Source organism: Myiozetetes cayanensis, unplaced genomic scaffold (assembly GCF_022539395.1).
Source record: "Myiozetetes cayanensis isolate MyiCay16 unplaced genomic scaffold, myiCay2020 scf14, whole genome shotgun sequence".
Taxonomy (NCBI): Eukaryota; Metazoa; Chordata; class Aves; order Passeriformes; family Tyrannidae; genus Myiozetetes; species Myiozetetes cayanensis.
The window spans coordinates 10,424,009-10,451,947 of NW_026087048.1; the positions used below are offsets into that span (position 1 = coordinate 10,424,009).

The 27,939-nt window shown below is 40.8% G+C and overlaps 1 protein-coding gene across 4 annotated transcripts; it reads left to right on the top strand.

Annotated features, from left to right (window-relative positions):
- Positions 1–490: 490 nt before the first annotated feature.
- SPPL2A (signal peptide peptidase like 2A) lies at positions 491–27,931 on the top strand. Of its 4 annotated transcripts, XM_050309200.1 has the most exons (17): positions 493–684; positions 4,253–4,372; positions 5,575–5,757; positions 6,563–6,652; positions 9,901–10,034; positions 12,087–12,238; positions 12,776–12,872; positions 14,181–14,282; positions 15,346–15,427; positions 15,718–15,792; positions 16,421–16,477; positions 16,634–16,687; positions 17,118–17,217; positions 18,015–18,092; positions 18,409–18,569; positions 20,671–20,704; positions 25,240–27,931. In XM_050309200.1, the coding sequence occupies exons 1-17, from the start codon at positions 631–633 to the stop codon at positions 25,269–25,271; spliced, it is 1,605 nt and encodes a 534-aa protein (XP_050165157.1). In that variant the 5' UTR covers positions 493–630; the 3' UTR covers positions 25,272–27,931. The 4 variants fall into 4 exon arrangements, with proteins under 4 accessions (XP_050165160.1, XP_050165157.1, XP_050165159.1 ...); XM_050309203.1 differs by lacking the exon at positions 20,671–20,704 and having other exon boundaries at positions 491–684; XM_050309202.1 differs by lacking the exon at positions 16,634–16,687 and having other exon boundaries at positions 494–684.
- Positions 27,932–27,939: the final 8 nt, after the last annotated feature.

Below are 27,939 nucleotides of genomic sequence, written 5' to 3' on the forward strand. Positions count from 1 at the left end.
GCTGTTTCACCCCATCTCCTTCCCGCAAGTCGTTGCTGGCTCTTACATGTGATGTATCACAGCCCTTTTAAAGCTCTCGAAACCTGGAAGACATCTCTGAGCCCTCAGCCTTTCGTCAAAGGTCACGCTCCGTTCCTTGTACTCGCTGCTGTCACGCAGGACATCCTGCTCTCCTCGCCGCGCCTCCCTCGCACGGCTCTGTGTGTGCGCCGGGCTGGGGCGAAGCACCCGGAGCTTTGTCTGGGGAGACGCGGGGCCAACCAAGCAGTTCCCTCTCCCTCGTAACGGCCCTGAGGGGTCCCAGGGCTCCTGCCGGTGCCCAAATCCCTCACCTGCCGGTGCCCAAATCCCTCACCTGCCGGTGCCCAAATCCCTCACCTGCCGCTGCCGAGCGGACGCCCCGGCCCGCCGGGAGCCGCAGCCAAGGGAGGCGGTGCGGGCGGGCGGGGACGCGCAGCCCCAGTGGCCGCCCCAGCGCCGCCCCCGCCCCGCCGGACCCGCCGCGTCCCGGGCCCGGGCCGGGGCCGCCGCACGGAACAGGAAGTGTCGCCGGGAGCCGGGAAAGGCTCGGCGGGGCTGAACGGAGCCCGAGCCCAGCGAGGCCCCTCCCCGAGCGGCCGGCGGAGGACGATGGGGGCGGCCGGGCTGCTGTGGGCCCTGCTGGGGGCCCTGCTGCTCCCGCCGGTAAGGACGGATGGGGCCGCTCGGCGCTGCCGGCCGAGGGGCTCCCTGTGCCCGCCCGGTGCCCGTTCCCGGGAGCTCCCGGCCCGGGCTGGGCTCCCCCCGGCCCGGGGTTGGTTTGGCTCCGCAGAGCGGCCCGGGGCGCTCTGGCCTCGGTCTGGGCCTCGGGAGAGGCCCCGCGGTTCCCGGGCCGGGCCGGCTCCGGTCACGCGCTGGGAGTCGGGATAATAAACCTACCGGGTGCCCGCGTGGGTAATCCTGTTGTTTCTAGAGGCTTTTAAATTATGGTGCAGGAAAGGGGGGAAGCTCGTGGTGCTTGTGTGTGTCCTGTCTTTTGGCTTATCTCCAGTGCCTTTTCGGTTTCGGTGTGGGACGTACTCGGAGCTTCCCCCTTTCCACAAGTGGACATTGGAATCTGGCAGGCTGCTTTCTGCCAAAGGGGGTAGTGAAAGGGGGAAGCCAGAGACCTCTGTAATCTGCTGAGGCAGTACGAGGGGCTTATCTGCATTAAGTGCTGCTCCACTAAATTGTGGTGGTGGTGTTGTTTGGGGTTTTTTGTTTGCTTTATTTTGACACAGTTTTTATCTTGTTTTGGTAAGATAGGATGCAGAGTACTTCCTGTGTAGGAAGTCACCATTGGATATGCGACAGGTGCACAGCGTAGTCTGCTAATGCCTTGAGAATGCTTGTGGATGAAGTAACTACTGTCCTCTCCCTGTGAGTCACACACAGTTGTCACTAGTTTTTCTGAAGAGTGGTTTTGCTCCTTAAACCAATGGTTTGCTGCTGTTGACAAGGGAAGGGGCATCTGCCCTCCTGTAAGACTCCAGCCCCGTGTCCTGCCTCTTCCCTTGCTCTACAAATGCAGTTGTAGCAGTGGTGAGCGTTGGATCCGGGTCATTCTGCCTCAGGAACAGTATCTAGAGATTAACAGCGTGGGGAGTTGGCTCTCAGGAAGGTCATAAGTGTTCAGAGAAGGATCACTGCTGCTCTCTGGGCATGGGCACCTGTTCCTGGAAAGAGGGAAGAAGGGACAGTTTGTGTGTGTCACAAGGCCACTGGCAGAACAGCAAAATTATGCTTGTTCTTTCATGGCTAGTTTTTTTCCTACTTTTTTATGATTCTCTTTCTTTCTGTGTTGTTACTTGCTGTGCATGGAACACCTTCTCCCTGCTCCGTACCTTTGAGTTTCTGTATGTCTTATCTGGATGCTAATTATGATAGTTGCTGTAAATATAGGCTTGGTTTGGTCTCTGTGTCTAGTGGTTCATCTGACTTCCTGTATTCTGCTTGGTGGAGTTACTGGTACCTCCAAAGCTCAGCAGTCAGCCCAAGGTTATATCCCTGCAGTGACAGGACATGGTAGGAAAATTAGAGAGCAAGAGGCAGAGTGATACTTCTTCTCTATCAAAGATAAGGAATTATGCAAGAAGTGTTTAAAGGTGCTAAGGGAAGGAAATACAATGAGAGAACTGCCTTTCAAAAATAGGAAGGAATTTGTTTGGAGGTGAGGGGCCGTTGGGAACTGTCTGAACCTGAAGTGAAAGGAGATGGTGATGCTTCCTTAGGTTAGGACAGCTGTCATGCCTCTGCTCCCTGTGAGAACATTTTTGTGCTAGAGCAAGTCAACTTGTGGAAACAGGTTCATCTTTTCAGGACCTGCTTTTGTGGACACACTCTTAGTCTTTCTCTTAAGTAACAAGATTGAAAATGTGCTCAGTAAGACATTTTTACTTTGCCTGTATACTGAGAGTAGCATTTATTCAGTGGCACAGCTGACTGCAAGGCCAGGTGCCCAAACTCGTAGCCCTTGTCTGTTGTGAAAGAAGGACACTGAAGCAATTAGAAAATGAGAGAACTTCAGCTGGATGCAACAGGATTTCAGTGGGGATGTTCCAAGTGAGGTGCATCAGTGGTGTTTGTTTTAATTTTTTAACTAATAAATGCTGTCTCCAGAGCTCAGCAATGAATACGTGTGGGTACACGTCACGCTCTGGTCCTGCCTCCCTCCACCCCATGAGGATGAATTGTGTTCCCTGATTCATCCCCAGGGAGGGGAAGCTTGCCAAACAAAACAGGCATATCAAATAGGCAAGTAATCACTCCTTCTAGGTAGATTTACGCTTGTGTAGCATTAACAGTTGATTTCCTGGGACCCAGAAGACACTTATTATTCTACTTTGTGAAGCAGAAAGAGCCTTTAATAGATGGAAACATCTGGGGTTTGCACCTGTTGGAAGTCTTTACTGCTTTTAATTTACCATTAGTTTGTATTTTTAGGTGAGTACACTTAAGAGGGAAGATTGATAATTTTTGTGCTGATCATAAATCACGGAACAATTTATTTTAGGTGACGGCTGAAGAACTGTTCTGTGTTAAACAGTTAATGTGCTCAGGCCCTTTGACACAGTTCTCCCAGCAGATGTTCATGCACTGTGGCCAATATAATGGATTCCTCTGAAGAAGGTTTTTTGCTATTCAAACCAGGCAGACATAAACCTCTGAAACAATATCGTCACATGCTTTGCTTTTCTCTCCAGTTCACACTTGCTGAAGAATACGGATCTATGAGCTTGAGGAGAAATGCCTCTGTAGCATTGTTAATGGTTAGCGCTGTAAATCCCACAAGTATTTGGGCTTTCCCCCCACACCCACTTCCAGCTTAATATCTCGGTGTTCTTTTATACAAATCTGGACTTTACAACAGGAGTTAAGTTTATTTATTTTTAATCTAATGATTAGCACTTCTTGTTGTGGAGATCAGTTTCTGTCTCAAAACAAACAGATGAAATGAGATCATCTCCCAGTTTTCCTAAGGTGACACTTCTTTGAGATATAAGTTATGTTTAATTGTTTTCAGTACTATACAGCTGTAGCTGCATCTAATCTTAAGTCTATTCATTTATCCACTTAGGTACCTGACATTCATTAATGCTTAGGGAGAGGCAGATATCATAAAATTACCAGAAATTTTAAAATTCAGATGTATTGGTAAATAACAGAAATCATATTATGTGAGGGGCTCTAATCTTAAGAAACACCAGAATTTCCTTAACTTCACAAATTCTTCTTAAAGTACACCAGTTGGTCTCTGTGTCTACAGTTATTTGAGGAAAAATTATTTCAGGAGTTGTTATATCATACCCTTATTAGTAGGGGAAGTTCTAGGGTCTGCAAGGAGGGAAAGACTCATCTTTTTTCCATGTACTGTTCTAATTGCTTTCCACGTAAAGTTTTACACTTTTTGGAAGGCACAGGATACAGAATCTGAAATCACTTGCCTGGGTTTCTTGCTGGTATTCTGTTCTTGGTGACACGAGCTGTACATGTCATGGATACATTGTGTTTGCAAAGAGGATGAGCAGCGTTACAGTAACGAGGTTCTCCCTAGTTTTCCAACCTGCTTTCAAGCTGCCCATCTCTCATGGAATCAGTCATTTTGTAAAACAATTAACGGAATAAATTCTTTTTCTCCTAACGGCTCTTTTTCTTCCCAACAGCTTTTTTGAAGCGTGTCTGTGTCAGTGGTGTTCTGAGCTCTGTTTAATTGAGAACTCCTGTTTTATTGCAGGTGGCTGCAGATGAGGGGATCCTGCACGCCTCTGGGAGCGGGCTGCCCCCTGTGACTAAGGATTACTGCATCATTTACAATTCTAAGTGGACATCTCTTCCAAAAAGCCTGGACAATGCTGTAAGTAGCTTATAGTCACAGACTCTGAGAACTAGAATGCAGTATGAATTTGGGTCAGCTATAACTGATCTTCAAAATTTTGAGTTAAGTGGGTGCTACACTGAATATTTACCGTTTTGGGTCATACTGTCTCCTCCCTGTCACCCCCTGAAAAAAACTAGAGTGAACTTTTCTATGCTTTAAAAGGGCAGCTTCTAAAACTTACAAAGGGGTTCTCTCTCTGTGCTTAGAACTGGTTTTAAATGTGTTTATGTGTTCATTTGATACTGTTAATTTCTTTTCTTCAGGTGTTATCATTGTGTCTGTGTTTTATATTTGGAAGTTAAAGTTCTGTTTATTTGTTTACAAAATTGATAAACTTTTGAAGCAGTTTTTTTATATTGTTCAACAGTTTGATGTACTGTTTACTTGTCTTCAAAACATGTGGTGTAATAGATTATCTGGAATGCAACATCATGCCTTATTCTCTGAGTGTGTTGGTGTGAGGCAGAAAAAAATGTTCTTTAGGCACTCTTCATATGAATAGGAAATACCTCATGTTCAGGAGTGATCAAGGCACTCTGCTTTCCCTTCTGTCATTCATTCACAGAGTAACTCAATATAAAAAAGAGTAAAATCATTTGTCTGCCCCAGACATCTTTGCTGGGCCATTTTAGTTAATCAAGACATCCAAGGGGCTAAAGAAAACTGGCAATAATTTAAAGAGAATTGTCAACATGAAATTAAACTTTGAAATAAGGATATAATTTTTTAATTACTGTTTTGTAGTAAGTAATACATTATCAGACTCAACAGCTGGTTTTGAACAAACATTATACTTCGGAACTCTGATTGTGTTCTATCCATCAGTGCCCTTTTGGCTTGTGGAGCCTGGAAATATCCCAGAGTGTACATTGGATTCCCCAGAACTACAAGTAGGGGTTTTCCTACATAACCAGTTTCTTATGTTTAGATTACAGGAACAACTGCTGTGAAATTGCACTTAGAAACAGCCCGGTTATTTCAGTTATATGCTGCTCTAAATGTCCCTCAGTATTGCAGGCTGCAGAAACAGCTGCTGTAATTTCATGTTCCTGAATTAATGATTGTTCTGCTACACCTCTTTCTGGCAAACCTCAAGTCAAGGACCATAGTAATGCACTCGTCCAGGTTAGTTTGTAATGTCAGATTTCCTAACTTTGTCACGTTTCTTTTCTCTGCAGACTTTCAGGACTCTGGAAAACCTGACTTCCACAGTCCTCTGCAGTTCCTCTGAAGTTCCTTCTGGCATCATGAAGGACAAAGCAGTTGTAGTGATGAGAGGAAACTGCACCTTTCTGGAGAAAGCAAGAATTGCACAAAGTTTGGGTGCTAAAATGCTGTTGATTGCCAGTAAATCCAGGCTGGTAAGTTACAACACAGTTTTCTTCTGTGGTGAAAGTGTCTTACCTGTTTGATCCCATGCAGTGTTGTACAGGGGTAGCTGAGAGAAGCCCAAAAGCAGAGCACTCTGGCTGTGGGTGGGATTCCAGCAGGACTCATTTACCCTCCCACAGAGCGCTGTGCTGATGGGACTGGTGTTCTGAGTTACCTCTGTGCAATGCTGGGTTATATCAGCTGCAAGTATCTACAACCAAATTGTGTTGTTATTCTCTTCCTTGTATCTTTAGTCATGTTTCTGAATGCAAATACTTGTCTTTATCATTCCCTAATTTTAATGCATTCTGAACTCCATGTAATCTTAGGTAATATTGCTTTAGACATGTATGATAAAAATAAGCTATGAAAATGTAATCCAAAATTGAAGATGTAGAGGTATTTTGAGATATTTTCACAGATGCTTCTGTTGCTTTTTTTGTTCTCTATTACAGCTGCAACATTTTTGTACTAATATGTGCAATTTATGAATTTGTGTGATTATCATGAAAAATCGATCTTGTTTTAGGGGTGTAGAGAATAAAAGCAGTTTTGATTATCTCTTGTAATACTATAAAAGCACAATATGAATCCAGATGTGTTGGTAGTATCACCTGTTTTGATTTAAGTACATCAGTCTTCATTAACCTTTAGCAAAGGGTGATGAATGGGGCTTTTTGGTTTTTTTACCTTCCTGGAAATACACTGAAATTTAAAGGATAATCTGCTTTTAGTGATATAACCTGCTTCACAAATAGGCTCAACATACTTATCACTTTAAACTTTGTCTTTTAGTCTGCTATTTCAGATAACAAGACTGATACTGAAGATGTGACTCTTCCAGTTGCTCTTATAAGATACAATGACATAGTAGATATGCAGCTGGTAAGTGACAGAACTTCAGCATGTTATGGTTTGTATAAACTCAGGTATTTGAACAAATAAATAAAATAATTTCAGGTTAGATACAGATGTCTGCCTGGTGTGACTGTGCACAGATACTGCTTTCGGTTTCTCAGAAGAGGATGGACATTAAATCATGGAAGTGCTGGTCTTCCTAACTCAGATGAATGAGAGAGAATGATTGATTAGAACACCAAGAATGGGAAACACAATACCTAACTGGAGGTAGGGAAATCTTAGAAGTCTTCCTGCTGAACAAGATAAGCTGTCTTCCAGTACACTTGTGTACAGGTACAGATCCTGACAGACATGGAGAGCTACAGCCTGAGAGGGCTGTTCTTTTAGAAGCTACAACAGCTGAGCTTGTAGCTATGGCACAACAGCTTTCAGGCAAGCAGCATCTTGTCAGGTTGGATATTGAGGAGGGTGAAAGGGTTTTTTGTCTTTGCCAGATGATGAATTCTCTCTTTATATGGCATGACAGCATCTGTTACAGTGGTTAGGCAGTATAGTTTGAGTTTCTGCTGCTGAGTTCATGGTGAGATGCCAAATGCTTGTCATTAAAATTTGGCAGTTGTGGTATCTCCCTGTAAGCAGGGAAGTTTGTTTTGGGAAGTATTTGGAGTTTCTTTTCTTTGATGTTTACTATTAGGATATAGAATATTGCAGAGAGTTTTAAGGAAAACAGTATATTTTCTTTGGTGTGGCTTTTTCTGTTGTTATTATATTGTTGTTTTAGATTTTTTATTTAGTGTTAAATAGTTTTGCTGAGCAGGAGTTGCACTGCACATATTTTTCTATGTGGAGCAGAGGGTAGTTCTAACCTCTGTAGTCTTAGCTTCTTGGGATGACTTTGCAAGCTCACTTTGTCATTTCTGCTCTCAATCTTCAGAGCTGCCATGGGAGGTTGTCTTAGGTAAGTATGCAAACTGAAACTGCCTAGATTTATAGGATTTTTGGTTGTTTACTGTCTGTTCCCATTAAGATTGCTACTTGCTGAGCACTGACAGGACTGAAGGTTTGTGATGACTGATCTCAGTCTGCCGTAGCCTTGATAAATCCTGTGGATTGGTTCAGGTTGTCCTCTGTCTTCAGATTTGTTCCTTCAAGTCAGACAAGGTTCATTTGCTTAGTTGAGTGATTTTAAGATGCCTTAGTAACATGAAAGGGAACTAGGGCAAAGTTTGGTCCCTAATTGGTTCTGAATCTTCTGTGCACCACTTTATTGCCCAGTTTTGCTCAGGGTGGTGTCGTGTAGAATCACTTCTGCATAGCCATAGTAATTCACCAAAGCAACTTTGCTGGTAGATTGGTGTGCCAGATGATGTCTCATACTGCTGTTGAATCAAAGAGTTCATATTTGTCTTACAACGAGATAAAAGTGGTGAGGAACACAGCCTAGACTGCAAGTGATCCTTTCCTAGTTCTGATGCAGTTTTTTGCCAAAGCCTCCTGTCGTGTCACTGGCAGCTGTTGTTGTGAATGGTATGTGCTGCTTACACTGACAGCCATTGTACTCTGCCCACTGCAGTTGTATTTCTGGTCTAACTCTTTTTAAGGCTTCCAACTTTCTCCCTTTATTTAGAAGAGACAGACAGCACCAGTCTGAGGGTAACTAGTTTGTATAAGCATTCTTTTTACTTTTTCTTACGAGACTTCATCTCTGTGAGTCTTCACCGTTTGAGGCAAGTCTGGTTTGTGTCTTGATAACAATAACGGTGTCACAAATCTAGTCAGCTCTCTTGCAGTTGTTATCTGATGCAATCTGTTTGATTCTAGTGCTCCCTGTGGAGGAAGTTGAGACTTTGCAAGTTTTTAGTGAAGAGAAGAACAATATAGGAACAAAAGGAAACAATTATTTTAGATTCTAATGTTAATTATACTTTGTAAGATCTATGAAACTTAAAGGGACAACTGGATTAAGATATGTTGGAATTTATTACTAAAATTGTATAAGCCTATAGGTTTCTTGGGGGAGTTGGCACTTTTTTGGGTCTGTTTTCTTTTAAAATTTTTTTACATAGAGGATGCTGTAATTTGAATAGGTCTTTTTTTCTCTTTAATGTTATGTTCCACTTCATGCAACTGCAATGTTTCACTAGAATTTAATTTTATTCCTTGTTTTCTGAACTTCCATAACTTCAGGCAAAAGAGTGATTCTGACTTATTTAGCCTGCAGGAAGGTTATTATCTGTAATTAAGTAACTCAGATGCTGAAATAAATCAGCTTTCTTCCCATGTGGCCACTGTATTCCACTGCACTGCTGGGCTTCCCATTCAGTCTCTCTACTGCCAGTTTGATCTTCCTGTAGCCAAACCTGCCTGGCATGTTCTTCTGCTCTCCTGCTTTTATCTCACATGCAGACTGTAAACAAATCTGGGTTTTTTGCAGCATCTCTGAAGTCTGTTCTCACTGCACTACTGCTTTAGATGTCTTGACTTACTTTGACTGCAACAGCAAGCCTGTCTTCCCTACCACCTTCCATTTCCTGTCAAATTATCATCCTTTCTTTGCTTCTTAAATCTCACCTCTCAGTCAAATGGAAGCACCTTGGTTTTGCTTTCAAGATTTTTGTAGGATTCAGTACCAGTTACATCTCAGCGTTCCCCTCCATTTTCTTCAATGTCTTTCAGTTGATTATTTTATTTACTTAGGTCTTAAATTTTACAAGTGATGTGAAATGGCTTTCTTTTCTTTTGAATCCATCCCAAATCTTATTTATGTAAAGCTGTTAGTAAATAACTTCCTGCCACCTTGATTTTTCACTGTGTTCTCTCTGAAGCATCGTTATCTGTATCTGAACTGTGAGGTTTGTGGTTTCAAGAGGTAGATCTGTGCCTATATCTTAGTGGACCTGTGAGTTTGTATTTCAAGTTGATTGCTTAGATGTGCTTTCCTGCAGAGCAGACATCTCTGCTAGTACTTGGTATATTTGGGCTAGAGACACAGCTTCTGGAAAGTTTGGAAAGAATGCAATTTTCTCTTGTGGTCTCCCTGTGTTTCCACACCAGTAGTAATAGGGTTGTTTCCAAACCTGACCATCCTGAAAGGTAGCATGGAAAACCTTGCTTCTTGGCAAATATATGGGATGTTTTGTGCACTAAGTTGAAAACTTCCTCTCAGCATTGTCTAGATCAAGAGCAGGAAATCCTGATGTACATCTTGTTGGAAAATAAGCCCTATAATTTCTTTGTTCTCCTTATGAACCAACTTGTGTGTTATTTTTCAGACACTTGGAAATGAAGTTAATGTGACTCTGTATTCACCACCTTTGCCAGAGTTTGATTACAGCATGGTTGTCATCTTCCTCATTGCTGTGTCTACAGTGGCACTGGGAGGCTACTGGAGCGGAGTAGCAGAACTGTAAGTTTGTGAAATGGAGCTGCTTAAATTACATGGACTGCAAAGTGTGTGAAAACTGTCACTGTGATCAGTGAGAAATTATTTTGCTTTATTTAGGTAGTTAGAAAATTAGAAGATCCGAGTGCAATTAGCTGCTTTGCCATGAAATTTTTGAGCGCTGCAACCTCTGAAAAATCATCACAGGTTTTTGAGGAGCCTTGAGTAAAAGTCCCTGAGGGATAACGCAGCTCTTGGGAGGAGGGAGTTAACATTTTGATGAATTACCACTCTGTAACTGCATCGTGGTTCTCCAGTATCCGCAATAGAAATTAGGTATTTTCATTACACCTTTCACAAGTCCAGTGATCCAAGAGCTACTTCTGTAGTTGTATGCAGTGTCTGCACTGGCAGGGGTCTGCACAATGCTCCATCCCAGCTGGCTGTGCAGTCCTCCTGTCACAGGGAACATGGGAAATGTGGTTTGCTTGAGTCTGGCAGGCTCCAGATAAAGTCCAGCCTGGCTTATCTGCTTCAGCTCTGTGTATTATCTGGAGGAGCAGCAGAGCTGGGGCAGCAGCAGGTCTAGGACTAGGCAAGGGCAAGGAGGCCGCAGCAGTCCTTGTGCAGGGAAGAGGAGGGCAGTGTAGAATGTGGCAAAGGCAGAGAAACAAGGTAGCAGGGGTTTGTGCACTGTGCTGGGTGTGCAGCTGTAAGTGCTGCACAGAGCTGGTTTTAGTCTGGGGTTGGCTGGCTCGAGCTGGCCTTTGAGGCCAGGGCATTGTGCTGCAGTGTTCTTGGGTGCCTGTGCTGAATGGGCCAGTGTGTGCTGCTGCCTTCCATGTCTCACTGGTGTTCTGGTGCTTTGGTCCCCGGAACAACAGGGAGAGGATTGTATGTGATAACAACAGCTTCCTCTTTCCCACTAGTTATGCAAAGCTAGTGATTTTAAAGAGATTAAAGAAGTAGAAAGAGGGGAGGTGTGTATGTTTCTTTTTTTAAAGGTTGGATCTGATTTATGCTTCTTTTTCACCCTGCAGTACTACAGGGTGTGGCTGCACTGACTGCTAAAATAACAAAATGTGATGCTGTCTGCCATATTGAAAAATACCTAGATGTAATTTATTAAACTTGTGAAAGTGCTCTTTCATAAATCTAGGGTGAGCTTTTTTTTTTTTAAAGCTGCTTATTCAAAGCATGTCTTCTGAGAAGGTGATTCATCTAACAAAGTGCCTTGCTCCTGTGGGTTTTTCTCTTTTGAAGGTAGCTGTTTGTGCTGAATTCAGCGTTTTGTAGTAGGTCCTGGGATTCATCAGGAGCATGTTATCTGATGGGCAAGTTGCACTGGTGTCTGTGCTAAAGAGTAGAAGGGCTATCTGCTCAAAGAACAAACACAGCAATTTAAGTCTCCTTATTTTGCATGGTGAGGTATAAATATGAAGTATGTATGTACAGAAATTTTACTCCTAGTGAAAGTTCCCAATTACACCCCCTCTCTCACTTACTCTGTAATTATAAGGTGTAAGGGTAAAAGAACTAGTACTTAGGCAGCTTCATTCTGCTAACATGAGTGGGTTTTACAGGCACTTAATGTCTAATTGAGGTTTTGAGGTGCAATACCCGTGATTTTGATTTATTGTAGATGTATTTATCAAATTGTCTACATTTAGCCCAAGAAATTTTGTAGTCAGAGGTGATGCCCTAGTAGAGCTGAGTGTGTGCATCCTGAAAAGGAGTTTAGGAGTATTGAACTACTTTTCTTCCCACAGATCAGGTGTTTGGTTGGGGTGTGCTTCTTAAAGTTGGAAATCATCACAAAACTAGAAAGGAGTGCAGTTAAGAATCTTTTCCTTGTGATCTATGCTAGGTTGGAAGTGCATGTCTTCATTAAAAATGGAGAGAAACTCAAACAGCAAGCATACCATTTTTCTGTGGCTTTAAGTCTAATAATAGTTTGAAGGATTAAACTGGAACATTATCAGTCTAAATGCTCTACAACCAACAATTGTGGTCATAGTAAAAGATTTTCATAATCTGCCATTTAAGGTAAATGTGTTTGTCATTTTCTTAAAACAGGGAGAATCTGAAAGCAATTGCAAGTCCAGGGGAGAGAGAAACCAGACGGAAGAAGGAGGAAAATGTTACCTTCACCCCTTTAACAGTTATCTTTTTTGTTGCCATCTGTTGTGTCATGCTGGTCTTACTTTATTTCTTCTACAAGTGGTTAGGTAAGAAACAGTTTCTAAACTGAAATGAATGTAATGTTTTTAATTGTTCTCTGTGAGTTGAGGATTAAAAAGATGCAATTGCTACTTAAAGGAGGGAAGCTTTCTTCAGCTGTCTTACAAAGACTGTCTTGACAGTGCTTATTTTGAATGAAGTGATGTGGAGGAAAGGTGATTATCAATAAGTAAAAAAAAACTATGTGATTTATGTCAACATTCTTGGGAGGATGGCAGTGACAACCTATTAGTGTTTAGAGCTTGCCTGATGAGAATGTTTTTCAGTAGCTGGTGTTTGGGTTTAGATTTTTGCAGTGAAGATGTGCCTAGAAAGCAATTCTGATATCTCAAAGTCAAGTTTTTGTTTGATGAGAACTTTGTCATGGCAGAGACCCTCAGAACTGAGCACTTTGTCATAGTGTGCAGTGATTGTATCAAGCACCAGACACCTCTTGAACACAAAATATCAAATGTACGTTGTTGTGCTTGATTCCTGTTTGTAATTTTTTGTCATTGATTCCCGTCTTCATTCTTTTTATTTAGTGTATGTTATAATATCAGTCTTCTGCTTGGCCTCTGCAATGAGTCTGTACAACTGTCTGGCAGCACTAGTAGGAGAAATCCCATTTGGGCAGTGCAGGTATTGTACACCTTCAGTTATTGTAAGTGTAAGGTTTCCTTTGGTATCTTCTGGTTGCTACTCAATGCAGCATGAAAATATGAGTTTGACATAGTATTTCCTGTATGGTTTAGTGTGTGGCATAGTTACAAAAGAAAATGTCAAGCTCCTTTAATGGATATTAAAGGTATCTGTAGTGTAATCAACAGTTAAAATAGTTGTGGGAGACTTTCTGCTTTACCTTCACTGGAAAGCATTGCTGTAGTAGAATTTGAAAGGCTCTGCTTGGCTGTCTGAGCTGTTTTACAAAATTCTGATTGCCTGTCATGTGCTCACTTTGTTCATCAAGAAGCTCTGTAGGGGGGGGATCCTGCACGTTTGATGCTGTTTTGAGCAAGTACTACAGTGTAGACAATAGAGGGGTTTTTCTCTTATGTTACTCTATACTGAAATGCCAGATATTAACTTTGTTGCAAAGGCAACACATTGCTCGTGTCATCCATGCTGGAAGGCAGCAGTTACAGTCCTGACTTGGGTGATGTGCTGTCAGTGCACAGACAGCCTCTTCTTACTCTGGGTTAAATATCCCTCAGGTATTAGTGAGTATGGGAATGTCCCTGTTTTCCTTCCTTGTATTTTCCCTTCAAAAATCCCGAATGTTTAATGCAACAAATGATTCTTTTTCCCCAAAAGAACAATGTTTATGAACTTGGAATCGTGTGATTCAGTTTGCATGTTCCTTAGTGCAGGATATTTGTGCCAGGTGATCCAGTAGCCCATCAAAGGTAGAGATCAGGTAAAAAGGCAGCAGGTTTTGTGTAAGCTGCAGGACAGGCATTACTTCTGTTGCTTAGTATCAGTTCAAGAACTGTCCCAGAAAGCTGAGTAGGTGGTGGAAACGGATATTGGCTCACAATTTTGCCATACATAGTTATCCCGTTTTTAATTCTGTATTATGTGTCCTAAAATTGAGTTTCCTCACCACCCCCCTTTTGTGCAATCATGATATGGCTGTCCCTCACTGACATAGTTCAGTTAACTGACAGAAATGGATTAAACAAACTCAACCTGCTTGCTGCCTTCCCTGGATGTGTTTGCTAAAATGAGGACAGACCATCAAAACCCCACTTGGCTGGTTTTAAGTGCAGTCCAGAAAAGGATTGGTACTGCAGCTGCAAGAATAATGTCACCTGAGTCTGGACAGAACAGCTGGGCAAAGGAGAAGCTTTTGGGATGAGAACACCTGGTCAGCTTAAGGATCTGTGATAGCACAGGCATGTGTCTTGGCTGTTGCAGGCTTTCTCTTTTAATTTAATTATTTTCTTTTAGGATCACATGTTGTAACAAAACCATTGAAGTGAGGCTCATTTTTCTTGCTGTGTTCTGCACAGCAGCAGCTGTTGTCTGGGCAGTGTTTCGAAATGAAGACAGGTAAGTGGTGCATTCTGACTTCAGAGTAATATGAAGAATTGGCATTAAAGAACTTCCCATCCTACCACTAATCCTGGAGTGTAGCATCCTTCTAAACTCCAGTGCCAATTTCAAAAAAGTCATGAAAATATTTATGAAGCTCAACAAGCCTGGGAGTAATAGAGAACAAAGCTATGCAAATGAACTGTGTGGTAATTTGAAGTTACAAAAAAACTAGGAAGATGAGGAAGAACTAGCTTGATTGCTAAGGGTTGCCACAGAAAGGAAAGGTGCAGAAGAGCACAGGGACCTGAGGTCCTGTGCTTCCTGTGGGCCTGTGGAAGTGCAGGACCACAAGTACACAAGCACTGTAGTACATCTCAAGTAGCTTCTTAAGCCAGATGCTCAGTAGGGCTCCCAGTCAAGTGAGCAGTCACACAAGGGAACACCAAGGCCCTCTTATAGCCCATGTTCAACTCATTTTGTCTTTGGAACATTGATAAAGACTGTCAGGGCTTAACCCCAGCTGAAAACCAAGCCCCACACAGCTGTTGGCTTACACCACCCCTGGTGGAATGAGGGAGAGAGTGAGAAGGGTAAAAGTGAGAAAACTCATGGGTTTAGATAAAGACAGTTTATTAGGCAATAGTTAAATCAGAAGCAGAGGAAAACAAGGAATTCATTCACCACTTCCCATGGGCAGACAGCTGTCTGCCATCCCCAGGAAAGCAGGGCTCCTTCATGCATTACAGTCACATGGGAAGGCAAATACCATAATTCTGAACATCACCCCCTTGCTCCTGCTTCCACCAGCCTAATATGCCCAGCATGACACCACATGGTCTGGGATATCCTTTGGGCCAGCTGGGCCCCAGCTGTCCTGGCTGTGTCCCCTCCCAACTGCCTGTGCACCCCCAACCTCCTCAGGGGTGGGGTGAGGAGCAGAAAAGGCCTTGGCTCTGTGTAAGCACTGCTTGACCACCTCCAGCATCCCTGAGCTATCAACACTGTTTCCAGCACAAATCCAAAACATGACCCATTCCACCTACTGTAACAACCTGTAAAAATGTATTTTTATTTTTAGGTGGGCTTGGATTTTGCAAGATATTTTGGGAGTTGCCTTCTGCCTAAACTTCATTAAAACACTGAAAATGCCCAACTTTAAGGTACTTGCTTACCTTAACATAGTGTTCTACTGCCATGGATCTGGAAGTTTATTGTCAGGAAGTAGATTTTCAACACTCAAAAAATCTATATTAAAAAATACAATCTTTACAATTTTTAATAACTATTAAAAGACACTAACCCTATTCTAAATGTTATGCCAGATTAAAAAGCATGGCACAGGGTGGGTTTGGATTGGGTTGGTTTGGTTTTCACGTAGTGGCACAGCTGTGTAATCCCTGAAAACCCACAGTAATATTTTCTTCTCTTTTTTTTTTTTTTTTTTTGCCAGTCCTGTGTAATACTTCTAGGCCTTCTCCTTCTATATGATGTGTTTTTTGTCTTCATAACACCATTTATCACGAAGGTATGTCTGTGAATTTATCTTAACAAAAATGTCTGGTTACTGGGGAAGTGCTCTTGTCCAACAGCTCAGTGTTTTCAGAATTCTCAAGAAGGAAAAGCTGACTTTCTTTCCTTTTTTACCCATTTAAGACAGCAATGGCCTAAATTTTTATGGTAATCACGTGGCCAAAAGTAAACTGTCCCCAGCTGAGGGACAGTGTGATGATGAGAAATTACTGCCCTCCATTTTTTTTCCTTGTTTTGCTTTAAACACCTGTATATTGGAACATGCTCTAGTATTTTCTGCTATGCTCACTTGCAGTGTAGTATGAACTCTGTGCAAGCATCACCTGGTCTTGTTTTGAAGCAGAAAAGCTCATGGCAGAAAAAGCTGAGATGTTTTTATCTAAACTTCCAGCTACATCTAGTGGACTTGTTGTCTGGGGTTTTCTTTAACAGTAGTTTTAGGCTGGACTACATGATTTTTTTTTTTTTGGTACAATACTGTACAATACTTGAGCATTTGCTTTGATGTTCAGGATTTTTCCAATCCTGAATTGTAGGTGGAGGCACAAGCAGTCTTTGTAAATGTAGTATGAAAATTCTGATGCATTAAACCACTAACTTTTGGAAAAAACCTGTGATTTCAGAATGGGGCAAGTATAATGGTTGAAGTTGCAGCTGGTCCCTTTGGAAACAGTGAAAAGGTATGAAAAGCCATTTTAACACGTGCGGCATAAAAATACTGACTCTGCGTAGCTAATTCATAGTGCGCTTTTTGGCATAACTTTCTCACAAAATACAGCAGCTTCTGCTATTTTCTTATAAGTATTAAATTCCTGTTGACTTGGGTTTGATCCTAGAGTGATGGAAACTTGGTGGAAGTCCCTACTGAACGCTCAGCTCCCCATGAGAAAGTAAGGATTGTATTTCAGATACTGGATTTTTAAATTATTCCCTCTGAAAAGACTATTCTTTTGGGGAAAACCTGACTGTCCAAATTTCTCTTCAGGGCCTGGATATCATTGATCAGTATTCTATAGTTAGGTTAATAATCCAGATTTGTTACTCCCATTACATGGTTAAATATTGTTTTAACTTTTTTTTTTTTTGGTGTGTATATATTATTTGTAAATCTGAAATTCCAGCTTACCTGTTACCTTAAGCTTTATCTACTTTCTATGTTGGTTTCTGGTTTTTACTTTAGGTTCGACCTATTTTAAAGTTCTGCATTAACAATAAATTAATTATATTTAAACTGTTTATTAAATTAAGCAACCAAAAAAATCCCAAACACCAGGATGCTTTAGATGAGATTTATATGGCTTCTGAAATAATGTTTTCCAGTTACCTGTGGTTATTAGAGTGCCTAGACTTGAACACTCTGCATCGACACTGTGTGACTTGCCATTTTCCTTGTTGGGTTTCGGAGACATTATTGTCCCAGGTGAGCAAGGGTTTTGGTAATTGTAACTTAAAATTAAATATTTGGGGTTTGATTCTCAACTTACTTAGAGTAGAGCTTATTCACAGAGTAATTACTGAATCAAATGCAGCAGTTTGCCTTGATCTGTAAGTGCAGAATACAAAAGGCCACGATAGGAGAAAGCTTGGTGTGTTACAGAACACGTCAGTTGTGACAGGTTTTCTCTACTGCACTGGATTGTGTACATACAAGTTCCATAGATCAGTTTGGTTGTCACTATTAACTAAATTTCATCAAAATCTCACAGGGAATAGCTATTCTGTGACTACATAATTAGAGGTGAGGTAACAGAAAATGTATTGCCAAATTTTTCCATCTTTGTCAGAAGAGCTGAATTTTGCCGTAGTTGGAATGTTGAGCAAATTACTTAAGTCAAGCACGTGCAGGCAAAATTGCTAAATGTGAAGAGTAAGCATTAGAACCTCTTGAAGAAAAGTGTTAAAAATAGGTTGTGACTCCTCTGTGTTAGAAAACTGAAAGTAGCACAATGTAATTAGCTCTCTTAAAAACCCAAAGCTTTAATTGAGCTCGCTTGACTCTTATTTCCATTATGGTTTTGAATTCTTAGGCTTACCATAGGATTTCTTAAACGGGTTCATGGCTTTCCAGAAATAAATGCAAAGAAGATAACATACAGTAATGGGAAGTCTTACTATAAGTTTTTTTATGCTGCTTTCATTTGGAAGATTGGGGAGAAGAAAATTCATGGCCAAACATTTCGTTAATCCTTTTTTAATTTTTTTTTTTTTTCCTTCAAGGGCTTCTGGTTGCCTATTGTCGAAGATTTGATGTTCAAACAAGTTCATCTTCTGTATACTACATTTCCTGCACAATAGGTAATCTTGATATTTCAGTATTGCTGGTCTTCATAGTAGCTTTTTTTAAAGTTCAGAACTAGATAGTTTTCTTCAGTGTTGTCAAGAATCTCTTTATAAACTCTTTTTAGTGTGCCTGCCCATATTTAAGGTGACTGTTCTTTAAGGTAGCCAGTTGCTTTGAGAAATCTTGCAAATACAGAGCAACCAATTGTCTGTCTTCAGTTATATTAACAAGGAAGACACTGCTTAAAAAAAGTAATAATTCTGGTGTATCTGACTTAATCTAAAAAGTTGTCCTGTTCTTGATTGTGTCTGTATAAATATCTTTTTATAGCTTATGCTGTTGGTATGGTGCTGACTTTCATTGTTCTGGCATTAATGAAGATGGGACAACCTGCCCTTCTCTATCTTGTACCGTGTACACTCATCACCAGCTCTCTTGTTGCCTGGAGGCGCAAAGAGATGAAGAAGTTTTGGAAAGGAAGCAGTTACCAGGTAGGCCTTGGGTTAATTCCTTTGAGTATGTATTTCTCTGAGCACTTGGTAATACATCACCTGCAGTCCTGTTTTTGCTGGTCTTCCTGTGACCTTTTGGAACTAATAAGGAAAAGTAGTTTTTACTCTTAGAAAATCTTAGTCTAAGAGCTGACATGGAGAGCAAAGCTTAAGGGAGATGAAATAGCTGGGTCAGGACTTAGGCAGGAAAAGCAGTTTGTTCTATTTTCTTCGAAATCTGTTCTTGTATTTTGACATTCCTTGTTGATCATCTTAATGTGCTGTGACATGAACCACTGAACTAAGCATGCAGACTCCAATCTGCACCAGTCCTGTGTTAGAGAAAGCTCCAAAAAGGTTGGTGATCAACTAGAATTTTAGTAACCTTCCACACATCACTGCTGTCCTGCATTGTCAGGATTGTACGCAGCACTCAGCAACAAAACAGCTGGGTGGTTATATAAGTGTTTGCTGTCACAGCACACACCGTGGGCACACTGCCTTGGGCATTCTGCATTTCCCCCTGGGTTATGTCTGACACTGCCCAGGAATTGGATACCCTTCAAATCCCACCTGCTGTCTGGTGCCACGTGCTCATTTCCCTGCTGGCACTCGCTGTAGTAGCCAAGGTGCCAGTAGCCCTTGTGAGCTGGCACTGATCTTAAGACACACCCATCTCAGATTACTCTAGGTTTTGCTTGAGACCTGAAGTCCAATACTGTTGTTACCTGTGTCCAGGCCGTGTTGAACTCTGAGATTGGGTAGTCTCTTGTGGGGGGAGGTGGGTGTCAGGCTGATGGAAAGGAGCAGCTCCTGCTCTTTCAACTTGTGGGTTGCAAGATTGAAGTGGGTTAGTGAAAGTCAAGGGTAATTCTTGTAAATGTAAAACTGCAGGCAGGCAGCTCCTATGGTGTTCCAGCTAAACACTGCAACTGAACCTTTTGTTCATCCAACTAATATTGTACACCTGGTTCAGCTGGAGGTTGGCTAGGTGTGAAATTACTCAGGAGATTTTCAGCTTTAACTAAATACCCTGTCTTTTTGTCTACAAAAGCAACTTTTCTCCTTTCAGAGGTCCAGTGAATAGAAATGTTCCTCTGTAGGTCAGAATGAATTTAGCTTACCAGGCATTTATATATAAATCAGTGACTGTTTGCTATTCTAAAATGAACAGCATCACATATATGAAGCCCAGTAGCTCTGGGTTTGTTGGGGGCAAAACACTTTGCAATTTATTTTCTTCACTTGAGTTCTGAGTAAGATTGGCCTAAGTAAATTTGGCAGCTCTCCTTAGCGACAAAAATTTCTTGTACTTCTTGTAGCAAAACTCATACTTGAAAGAATTATGTTGCCATAGTAGTTATTTCGTGTCCTTTCAACTGGTTTCTTGAAGGATTAAAACTACTCTGAACTTCAGCTTGTTTTGAGGTCAGATGACTTCATTTCTATCATGACTTAAAATGTTGATTTCAACCCCCACTCCACCATCATCTGAGTCTGTGATTGAATACCTCTGTGTAACTTTACTAACTCCTATTTTTGTATAATTTTCTGAAGAATATTTTGATATTAATTTTTCTTCCCAGAGAGTGTTATTCAAGTTGCACTGTGGTAATGCTGCAGTATTGATCTTTTCATCTGATGTTCTCCTCACCTAAAGCTGTATTTTGAACTGTCTTTACTGCACTTACAAACAAACATGCCAAAAATCCAAAGAGACAAACAAAACCCCAAACCACCCCAACCCACACAGGCCCGGGGTTGAAATGTCCGGTTCTCAGTGCGCAGTCTGAGGAGGAAAGATAGAGAAAGGTGTCAGAAGCCTTTTTTGCTATAACTGTGGTGATTTTGACTTGGGCAGAGACGCCCCTTTGACAAGGGTAGCCAGACTTGTGTAAAGGTTTGCTTTGTCCTCATGGGAACACAGAAACCTTGCACAGTTGTTAGAACAAAGTGTCCCAAGAATAGAAGAGCATGTGCAGTGCATCAGGTGACTAAACTTCATAATAGTTCATTTGTTAGCTTTTTTGAGTTTTGGGTTTTTCTGATTTTTGTTGGGTTTGTTTTATATAGTTTTAATAATTGAATGAATTTTATTTAGGTATCGGACTCATCCAGGACGCCTTTGCTACAAGGTGTGATTATGGTCTTCTTTTAATGCAACTTTCTTAGTCATCTTGTGGTTTCTTTTTCCTTTTTTTTCCCTCCGCTTCCTCCTTTCAGTCTTTCCTGCATCTACTTTTTAATTTCTCTGCATAGCTCAATATAAGGGGGTATAGAAGACAAGATATAAATCTGTATTCACCCTTGGGTGTTTTGGGTTTGGTTTTTTTTTTAAGGGAATACAGGAGAACATAATTAAGTACCAACAAAGCCATGATTCCTAAGCCTGAAGGCAGGCTTAATATGCTTCTCTACTCTTTAACTTCCCAAATCCTTAGGAATGTCTTCAGATTTTTCCAGTTGGTGGTAGTTTCTCTTCTGTTGCCTGTGTTGAAGCCCTTCACCTGATTCTTCTGTGTCAGTGCATTGACACGAAAAGCTGCTTAGTGCTAAACAAAAATTGTCTTCTGTTATAATGCTGAGCATGTTAAATTTGCCTTCAGTGATTGTGTCTACTGTCCCTCTGTCACCTTAACTGCTGCCCAGTGTCCTTTCCCCTGTGCTGCTTGCACTGCTTGCAGTGGGAGCCAGGACTCAGAGCGGCTTTTGTGCTCTCGCCGCTGCGCAGCGTCTGGGCTGCAGCGAGGTTTGACCTTTCCTGGCTGTAGCTCATGACTGCTAACACTGATGGTGTTTATTCTCACTGTCCACACAGCTGGGAGAGAGCAGTGCAAGCTTTCAAATTTCAGCTTCACGCGGAATTTAAATATAATCTTGAATTATAGTTGCTGGTCTGGAGTTATACATCTATTTATAAAGCGTAGGGTGTCTGCTCTGTATACTGAAGACAATTTGAGGTGGTGAACTCTGCCTGACTGTGTCTTAAATTCTCAATTAAAAAGTACTTCTCACTGGCTTTTTTCTTCTAATAAAGAATACTTTAACAATTTAAGTTTCATTAAAAAGCCTTAATGATAAAGAAATTAGATATAAATGGAAGATGATATTAGGAAGTGGGAGGGGTTGAGTGTAAATTAAAAGCAGATGATGAGACTGTATTTTTATAACTTAAAACTCTTCTGTCCTGCTCTGTGCACTCAAGTTCTTGGATAGGTTTGTTAAAACCAGTTTTTCAGTTTCTGCTTTATACATATGACAAATACTTGCCTCCTCAAGATAGCTCTGAGGTCCCATAATTCGTAGCTGAGATCATTTCTGTTTCTGCGTAGTGATGCAGTCTGAAATTCTAGTTATGCTCTGTGTGGCTTTTTTATGGAGCAGTCTTGAGCTGTAATGAATTGCTGCACAGGAAAACATTTTAACTACTCACTGAAGCACAGGGATTTCTTGGGAGAGTAATGTACTGACTTTCCTGCCACCTGAGTAGGCAGTATTGCTGCTGTTGAAGTGTGTAATAAAAGTTTTTGTAGGTTTTCTGGATTGCTTATATTCCTCATGTATGCCTGCATGATAAACTAATTTCATACTTATTTTCCAGTTATTGATTTAATTTTAAAATACTATTTTTTTGCATCAGTACAAGCTATGAAACAATTTTAGTAGTAAATGAAAAATCTAGTGGACTAATGCAACTTTGAAATCTTCTACATAGGACAGTCTTGCAACTTTTAAAGAGTTTGTCAGTTTTAAGTACTCAGCACTTCTTATCTCTGTTTGAAGTAATAAATCAACAGATTTGGCATTGGCATGTTACACAGCAAACACCTGCAGTTTAGTGCCATCGTTTTTAGAATCACACTTTTAGAAACTCACAAATTCATCATAACTGTGAGTTGCTAAGAATTCTGTGAATGCAACATCATCCAAGTCAATCTTGCAGGCGTGTCTTAGTTACTGTGTGCTTTTACAGGGAGGAGCTGGTATTGCCATTTCTAGTTAGGCTCTGTTTGATTGGGTTTTTTTGGGGTGAGTTTGGTGGTTTTAGTTTTTAATAGGTCACCATGCTGGGGGATAGGTTAAACATAAATGCATTTCAGTTACAAAGCTGCCTTAACACCTCCCCCTTAAAAACTGTCAGGAATTCAGATGTGGGAGCAAAGCTTCTAAATCTCTTCCACTTGGAAAATGTTCCTCAGCTCTCCACAATGTCAGATTGCTTTGGCTCTTTCGAGGCTTAAAACAACAACTTTGTCCAGGACTTTATCAAGGTGCCTTCATCTGCTGATTGTCACAAAGATTCCTGCAGCTTCTGCTGAGGCTTTGAGGATGGAGTTGTCCTGAGAGAATCTACAACAGAGATACACATGTGGGAAAAGCTGCTTTATGCGATCTCAGACTTTTGGAGAGGCACCCGTTGTCCCCAGCGTCACATTGTGGGCTCTCCTTCAATGTGGAGGAGAGATTAGAAATGGGGTGGGGTGGCTTTTTTAGCCTTGTAACATTGATGTAAAAAGAAAACCAAAAAAAAAATCCCACCAAAACATCCTTGATGCTTTACTAGGCATTTTAAAGGGTTTTTTCAGGGTTTTAAAAGTTAACTTAAAAATCTAATTATTAAGATGAGAATTTAAAATTTAAGTTTTGTACAAAAAAAGTACATTTTTTACTACTTCCTGTGTTGTAGGATTAAGAAAAGAATCTTTGACTATGGCATACACTGAATTGTTGCAAATAGTGGCAACTCTTAATTCTAGAAGCATCTTGTCTATGCTTACTAAAATTACCTTCTCTCTGCCAGCTGTTAGGTGATCTTCCCTGGGATGAAGGAGGATATATGGCATGACTTGATGTATTATGGTACTGTGGGGGAGGTTGTTCTTGTTTTATCCTGGAAACAAATACTTCAATCCTCATCCAAAGGGATGGTTTGAGTTCTGTAATTGTAGGGAGTGTTTTGCTTTGGGTGACTTTTTATGTGGATTTTTGATTACAGTGCAGGGGGAAAAGTCTGGATGTACTGAAATGAATGCAGGATTGTCATTGTCTCAGGAGCTGGATGTTCACTGCTGGACTGAGCTGTGTGCTGGTTGCTGTAACTCAGTTCTTATGTCTGTTGGCAAGATTGGTGCCTGCCTTAATTCTTATTGTCTTAATTCTGACACATGAAGAGAGGGTTGTGAAGGACCATTTCTGGTCTGAGTCAAATTGATATTGTGCCACTAAGCTCTCCTGAGCATTCCCCAAATCCCACTGACTTGTTTTTCGGAACTGTCAGCTTACTGCACAGCATGTTGGTGTGGCTGGGCTGTGAAACAGCTTGTTTAAGCAAACCTGCTTTTGATAAGGTATATTTGTGTGCCTTTTTTCTGTTGGCATAAAAGAAGGAATGGCACAGAGATGGGTCACAGCTGGAGCAGGAGAGGAGAGTTAATGGAACCAGTCTCTTTGCCCTGTACATAGAATTCTACCACACTAAAATGTGCACAGCAGTGTCAGAGCCTGCCTTTGTGTTACCAAGGATTCTCCAGTGGGTGCTCGTAAACAAGGAAACTATTGTGTGGAAATCTGCCCAGCCTAGATCAGAACCCACACAGTGAGCAGCTGTTTCACAGAAAGATGGGAAGGATTTTCACTCCTGGGCTGGTTATGCCACTGTGGCAGAACGTCCGTGTGGTTTTCTACCTTTGATGCTGAAACATTATCCCTCATCCTAATAATCCTGCCACGCTGGGCCTGGGAGCTCCTTGGCACTTTGTTTTTCAGCATTAGTTGTGCTACTTCTGTATCTTCTGTCTGTGGTTGTCAGCTACCAAAACTGTGCAGTTCTTGGCCTCTTGTTAATTATGGTTAATTCTGAAGCCCTCAAACTGATGGTCTTGGTCTGTCTCACTAACAAATGTGTACGTTACCTGTGTAATACATTCGATGGCTTGTGCCAAGGGGAAGAGCAGAGCCTTCATTGCCCTCCAGCAGTACAGCAGTGGGTAGGGAAATGGGGCTTTTTAGTCGGGACAAGTACAAATTTGTCTTGTGTTATTCAAGTGATCTAATCAGTTACGTTAATTGAAAGTATAATCAGTCTATAATAATCTGGTTTAGATTCTCACCTGTTGCAGGACTTTAAAGTTCTATTTCCCTTATCTTCTTTAAGATAAAAGGATAGTTTACAAAGAAATGTTACCAATAGTTAGTTTTTACTACTAATAATAGGTAGCCTTTACAGCCATGAAAAGAGAAAGCCACTCTTTTCTGCTCAAGCTATTGCTTGCTACCTGTAAATGTCAGGTTAGATCCTGGAGTCTACTTCCAGTTCTGAAAACTGTGTCTTTGAAAAAAAATTGCTTAAGCCCTATTGTTTTTTGTTCTTTGTATTTAATAATCAAGATACTTCTGACTCATAAGTTTAATTTCTTGTAGAGGACTTGAGTCCTCGGTTGCAGAATGCTTTTGTAGTGGAAAGCATTAGATAATGGAGCTTTGAATACTTTAGCTTGAATACTTCTCTGATCTGTAGAGGACTTCCTATCTGTTTGCTGCTAAAATGTACTCTAACAAATGTTTAATTGTATTTCTCTTAGCTAACAAATACTTTGGATCAATGGGGTGAAAGCAGTATTTCTTTATAAAGAGCCATTTCTTTTCCTTTCTCTTTTCTTTTTACATTTAGATGATGGAACACCTGGATTACACAGGAAATGAAGAAAGCACAGCATCAGCCACTGAACACCCTGGAGGACAATAACATGTGGGATCCTGATTCAAAATGACATTTGAATTTTCAACAAATGAATTACACTAAATTTGATGAAATTTTACAAGAGTGTTTCCTACTCTGTGTAAAAGGGTTTTTTTATCCCTGCACCTATATTTTTATGGAAAATATTGTTAAGGACATAAAAGTAATCAAAATAGACTTGCATTTTTACAGCCAAACCATAGCTAGTAAAACCGTGCCTTATTTCGATTTAAATAAAAGGATCTTTTCTATGCAATTTTCCAACTGTGTTTCTATACAGTATATTTTTGTACAAGTTGCTTGCCCATATCGGTTTGATGCATGAATTGTTTTTTTAAATCTTGGATTGACTAGTCAAGTTTCTTTAAAAGAAAACACAGTGTCTTTCCTAGGGTTTCTTTCCAGATTTTGAATGCACCGTTGGATTGTAATGCAACTATAGCAACTGAAGAATGAAATTATAGTTCCATTACTACAAATAATCCAATAGGCAGTGTGTGTGTGTCTATGTAAGCCATAAAATCAATACCAGGGCAAATTTAGCATGGGGTTGTGAGCTCTTCCTCCCTCCCCCCTGCCCCTTTGTATCACTGGCTTATGCCTTAACTGTGAAAATTGCTAAGCTTGGGTGCAAGTCTTTGGATTGTATACATCACCAATCATATAAAAAATAAAATAAGGGGAGGGAAATGGTCCTGAAAACTTCTGTGCAGCTGGAATAGTTGACAAACACGATGGTGCAAAAGGCAAGAGGGTTTTTTGCTCAATAAATGCTATTTTGGGGCGTGGTGTGAAATGTTAACTCTGGCCTGGTTCTTCTCCTGGTGAAGAGTAGGTCTGTACTAGGTCTGTATTCGTGGTCTTCGTTTGGCTGTGGATCAGTTCAAAGGGATGGAGGAAAACAGGACAGAAATTTTTTTTTTTTTTTACCTTTTGCATCTGCACCATACTTTTTTTAAAACTGTTTTTTAAAATTCTTTGCAATTGATAGACAAAACAGGTTTGAATAGTGATAGTAGTGCCTGTGTTAGTGAAAGCCAATGCATGTGTTTAACTCGTTTAATCTTGTTTTAGCTCTTAAAGACTTGGAAAAGGATAAATAGTTTAAATCATTATTTGCATTTAGAAGAGTCTGAGTCTATTTGACACTTGTTCTTTTTTTCAGGAAACTGCAAATTGAGGGGGATTAGGCATAAAAAATTTGTATAACTGTAATGCTAACAACCTCACACCAAAGAAAACTGGAGAAGGCAACAACCTTGGGAGACCATTGAGTTCACTTAGTGCTAAAGTCAGGTAGTTATTAAAGCATTTTTCCTATTCTTTGAATGAATGGTCATTCCTATAGCCAGCACAGGTTCAAGAACCCTGGGAAAACAACCGAGTAAGCACATGCTGGGCAGAGGCACTGAAGACTTTCCTGCAGTGCCTCATGCAAGTGCCTCCCTGTTTGTCTGAAGGTCACCTCTGGACATTTATAGTTAATTTGGGGCACTTCAGCTCAGGAAAACTTACCCAGATTAAATCTGGTTTAGCTAGATTTACTGTGAAAGTATGCTAATTAAGGCACTTGTAAATCTATATTGGCAGTTAACAAAGGCTTACTGCAAATTCGCAGCTTTATGTAATTTATATCAAGTTTAAACTTTTGTTTGCGAGAGTGAGGAGCAGACAGACTGACAACCTGGATGTCAGTCGTGTCCATTCACACGGATTGACCGTGGTGCCAGTTGATACGGGTAAGATAAACACCTTGTTTGCAGCTTCCCTAAGGAAACAGGAATTACAAGCCGTTTTTGTATGTTAGCAGTTCCCCTCCTTGATTTGAGCTTGAACTGACAGCCTCAGAATGCAATGGTCATCTTCAGTTTTTGTTTGACTGGCGTGTCATAAATTACAGCATACCTCAGTGTTCCAATAGCAGACTGAAAATGTGTCTTCTGATGTGTTGTCGTGCTCTTTGACATGCCCAGTATCTGCCAAAGTTCAGTGGTTTTGAAGAAGTTTCTGAAAATTCCTGAAGCAGATAAAGAAGTCATAACTCATTCAAAGTCATGCAGCCTTCAGAAGCTTCACAAACCTATGTTATATGACTTCTTTATCTCTTTGAAATCTTCTGCGTGGAGGATTTATTAAATTTTCAACTATAATTGATAATGAAATTAGTATAAATAAAGACTTTTGGCAATGTAAATGTGTTCAGCAGCTGGCTGTGGAAGCTGTGTCTTGTTCTGTGCCTAATAATGCTCCATGCCTGATCATGCCTGAGGTTTCACACACGTGCTGCAGTTTAATGGGGTGTAAACTAACCTTTTCCTTTCAAATGCTTAGGTGCTTTGTTTACAAAAATTAAAATGGAGTTTAAAATTTTATATAAATAGTAGGTTAGTATTGACTACTGAAATGAGGTTTTTTAAGTTCGATAGAACTGATTGCAACACTTCTAGCAATTTTGAATGTTTTTAATATTAAATTTGGTTGAGCTAAACACTGTTAAAAGCCTTGTTAGTCATCCTTTAGTAGAAAAATCTTACTACCTTCTCATTGTATGTTTACTGACAACAACCTCCTTCCTTATGGCTCTTTAAGTTATCACCTTAAGAATGTTATTAATAAATGTTACTTGGAAAA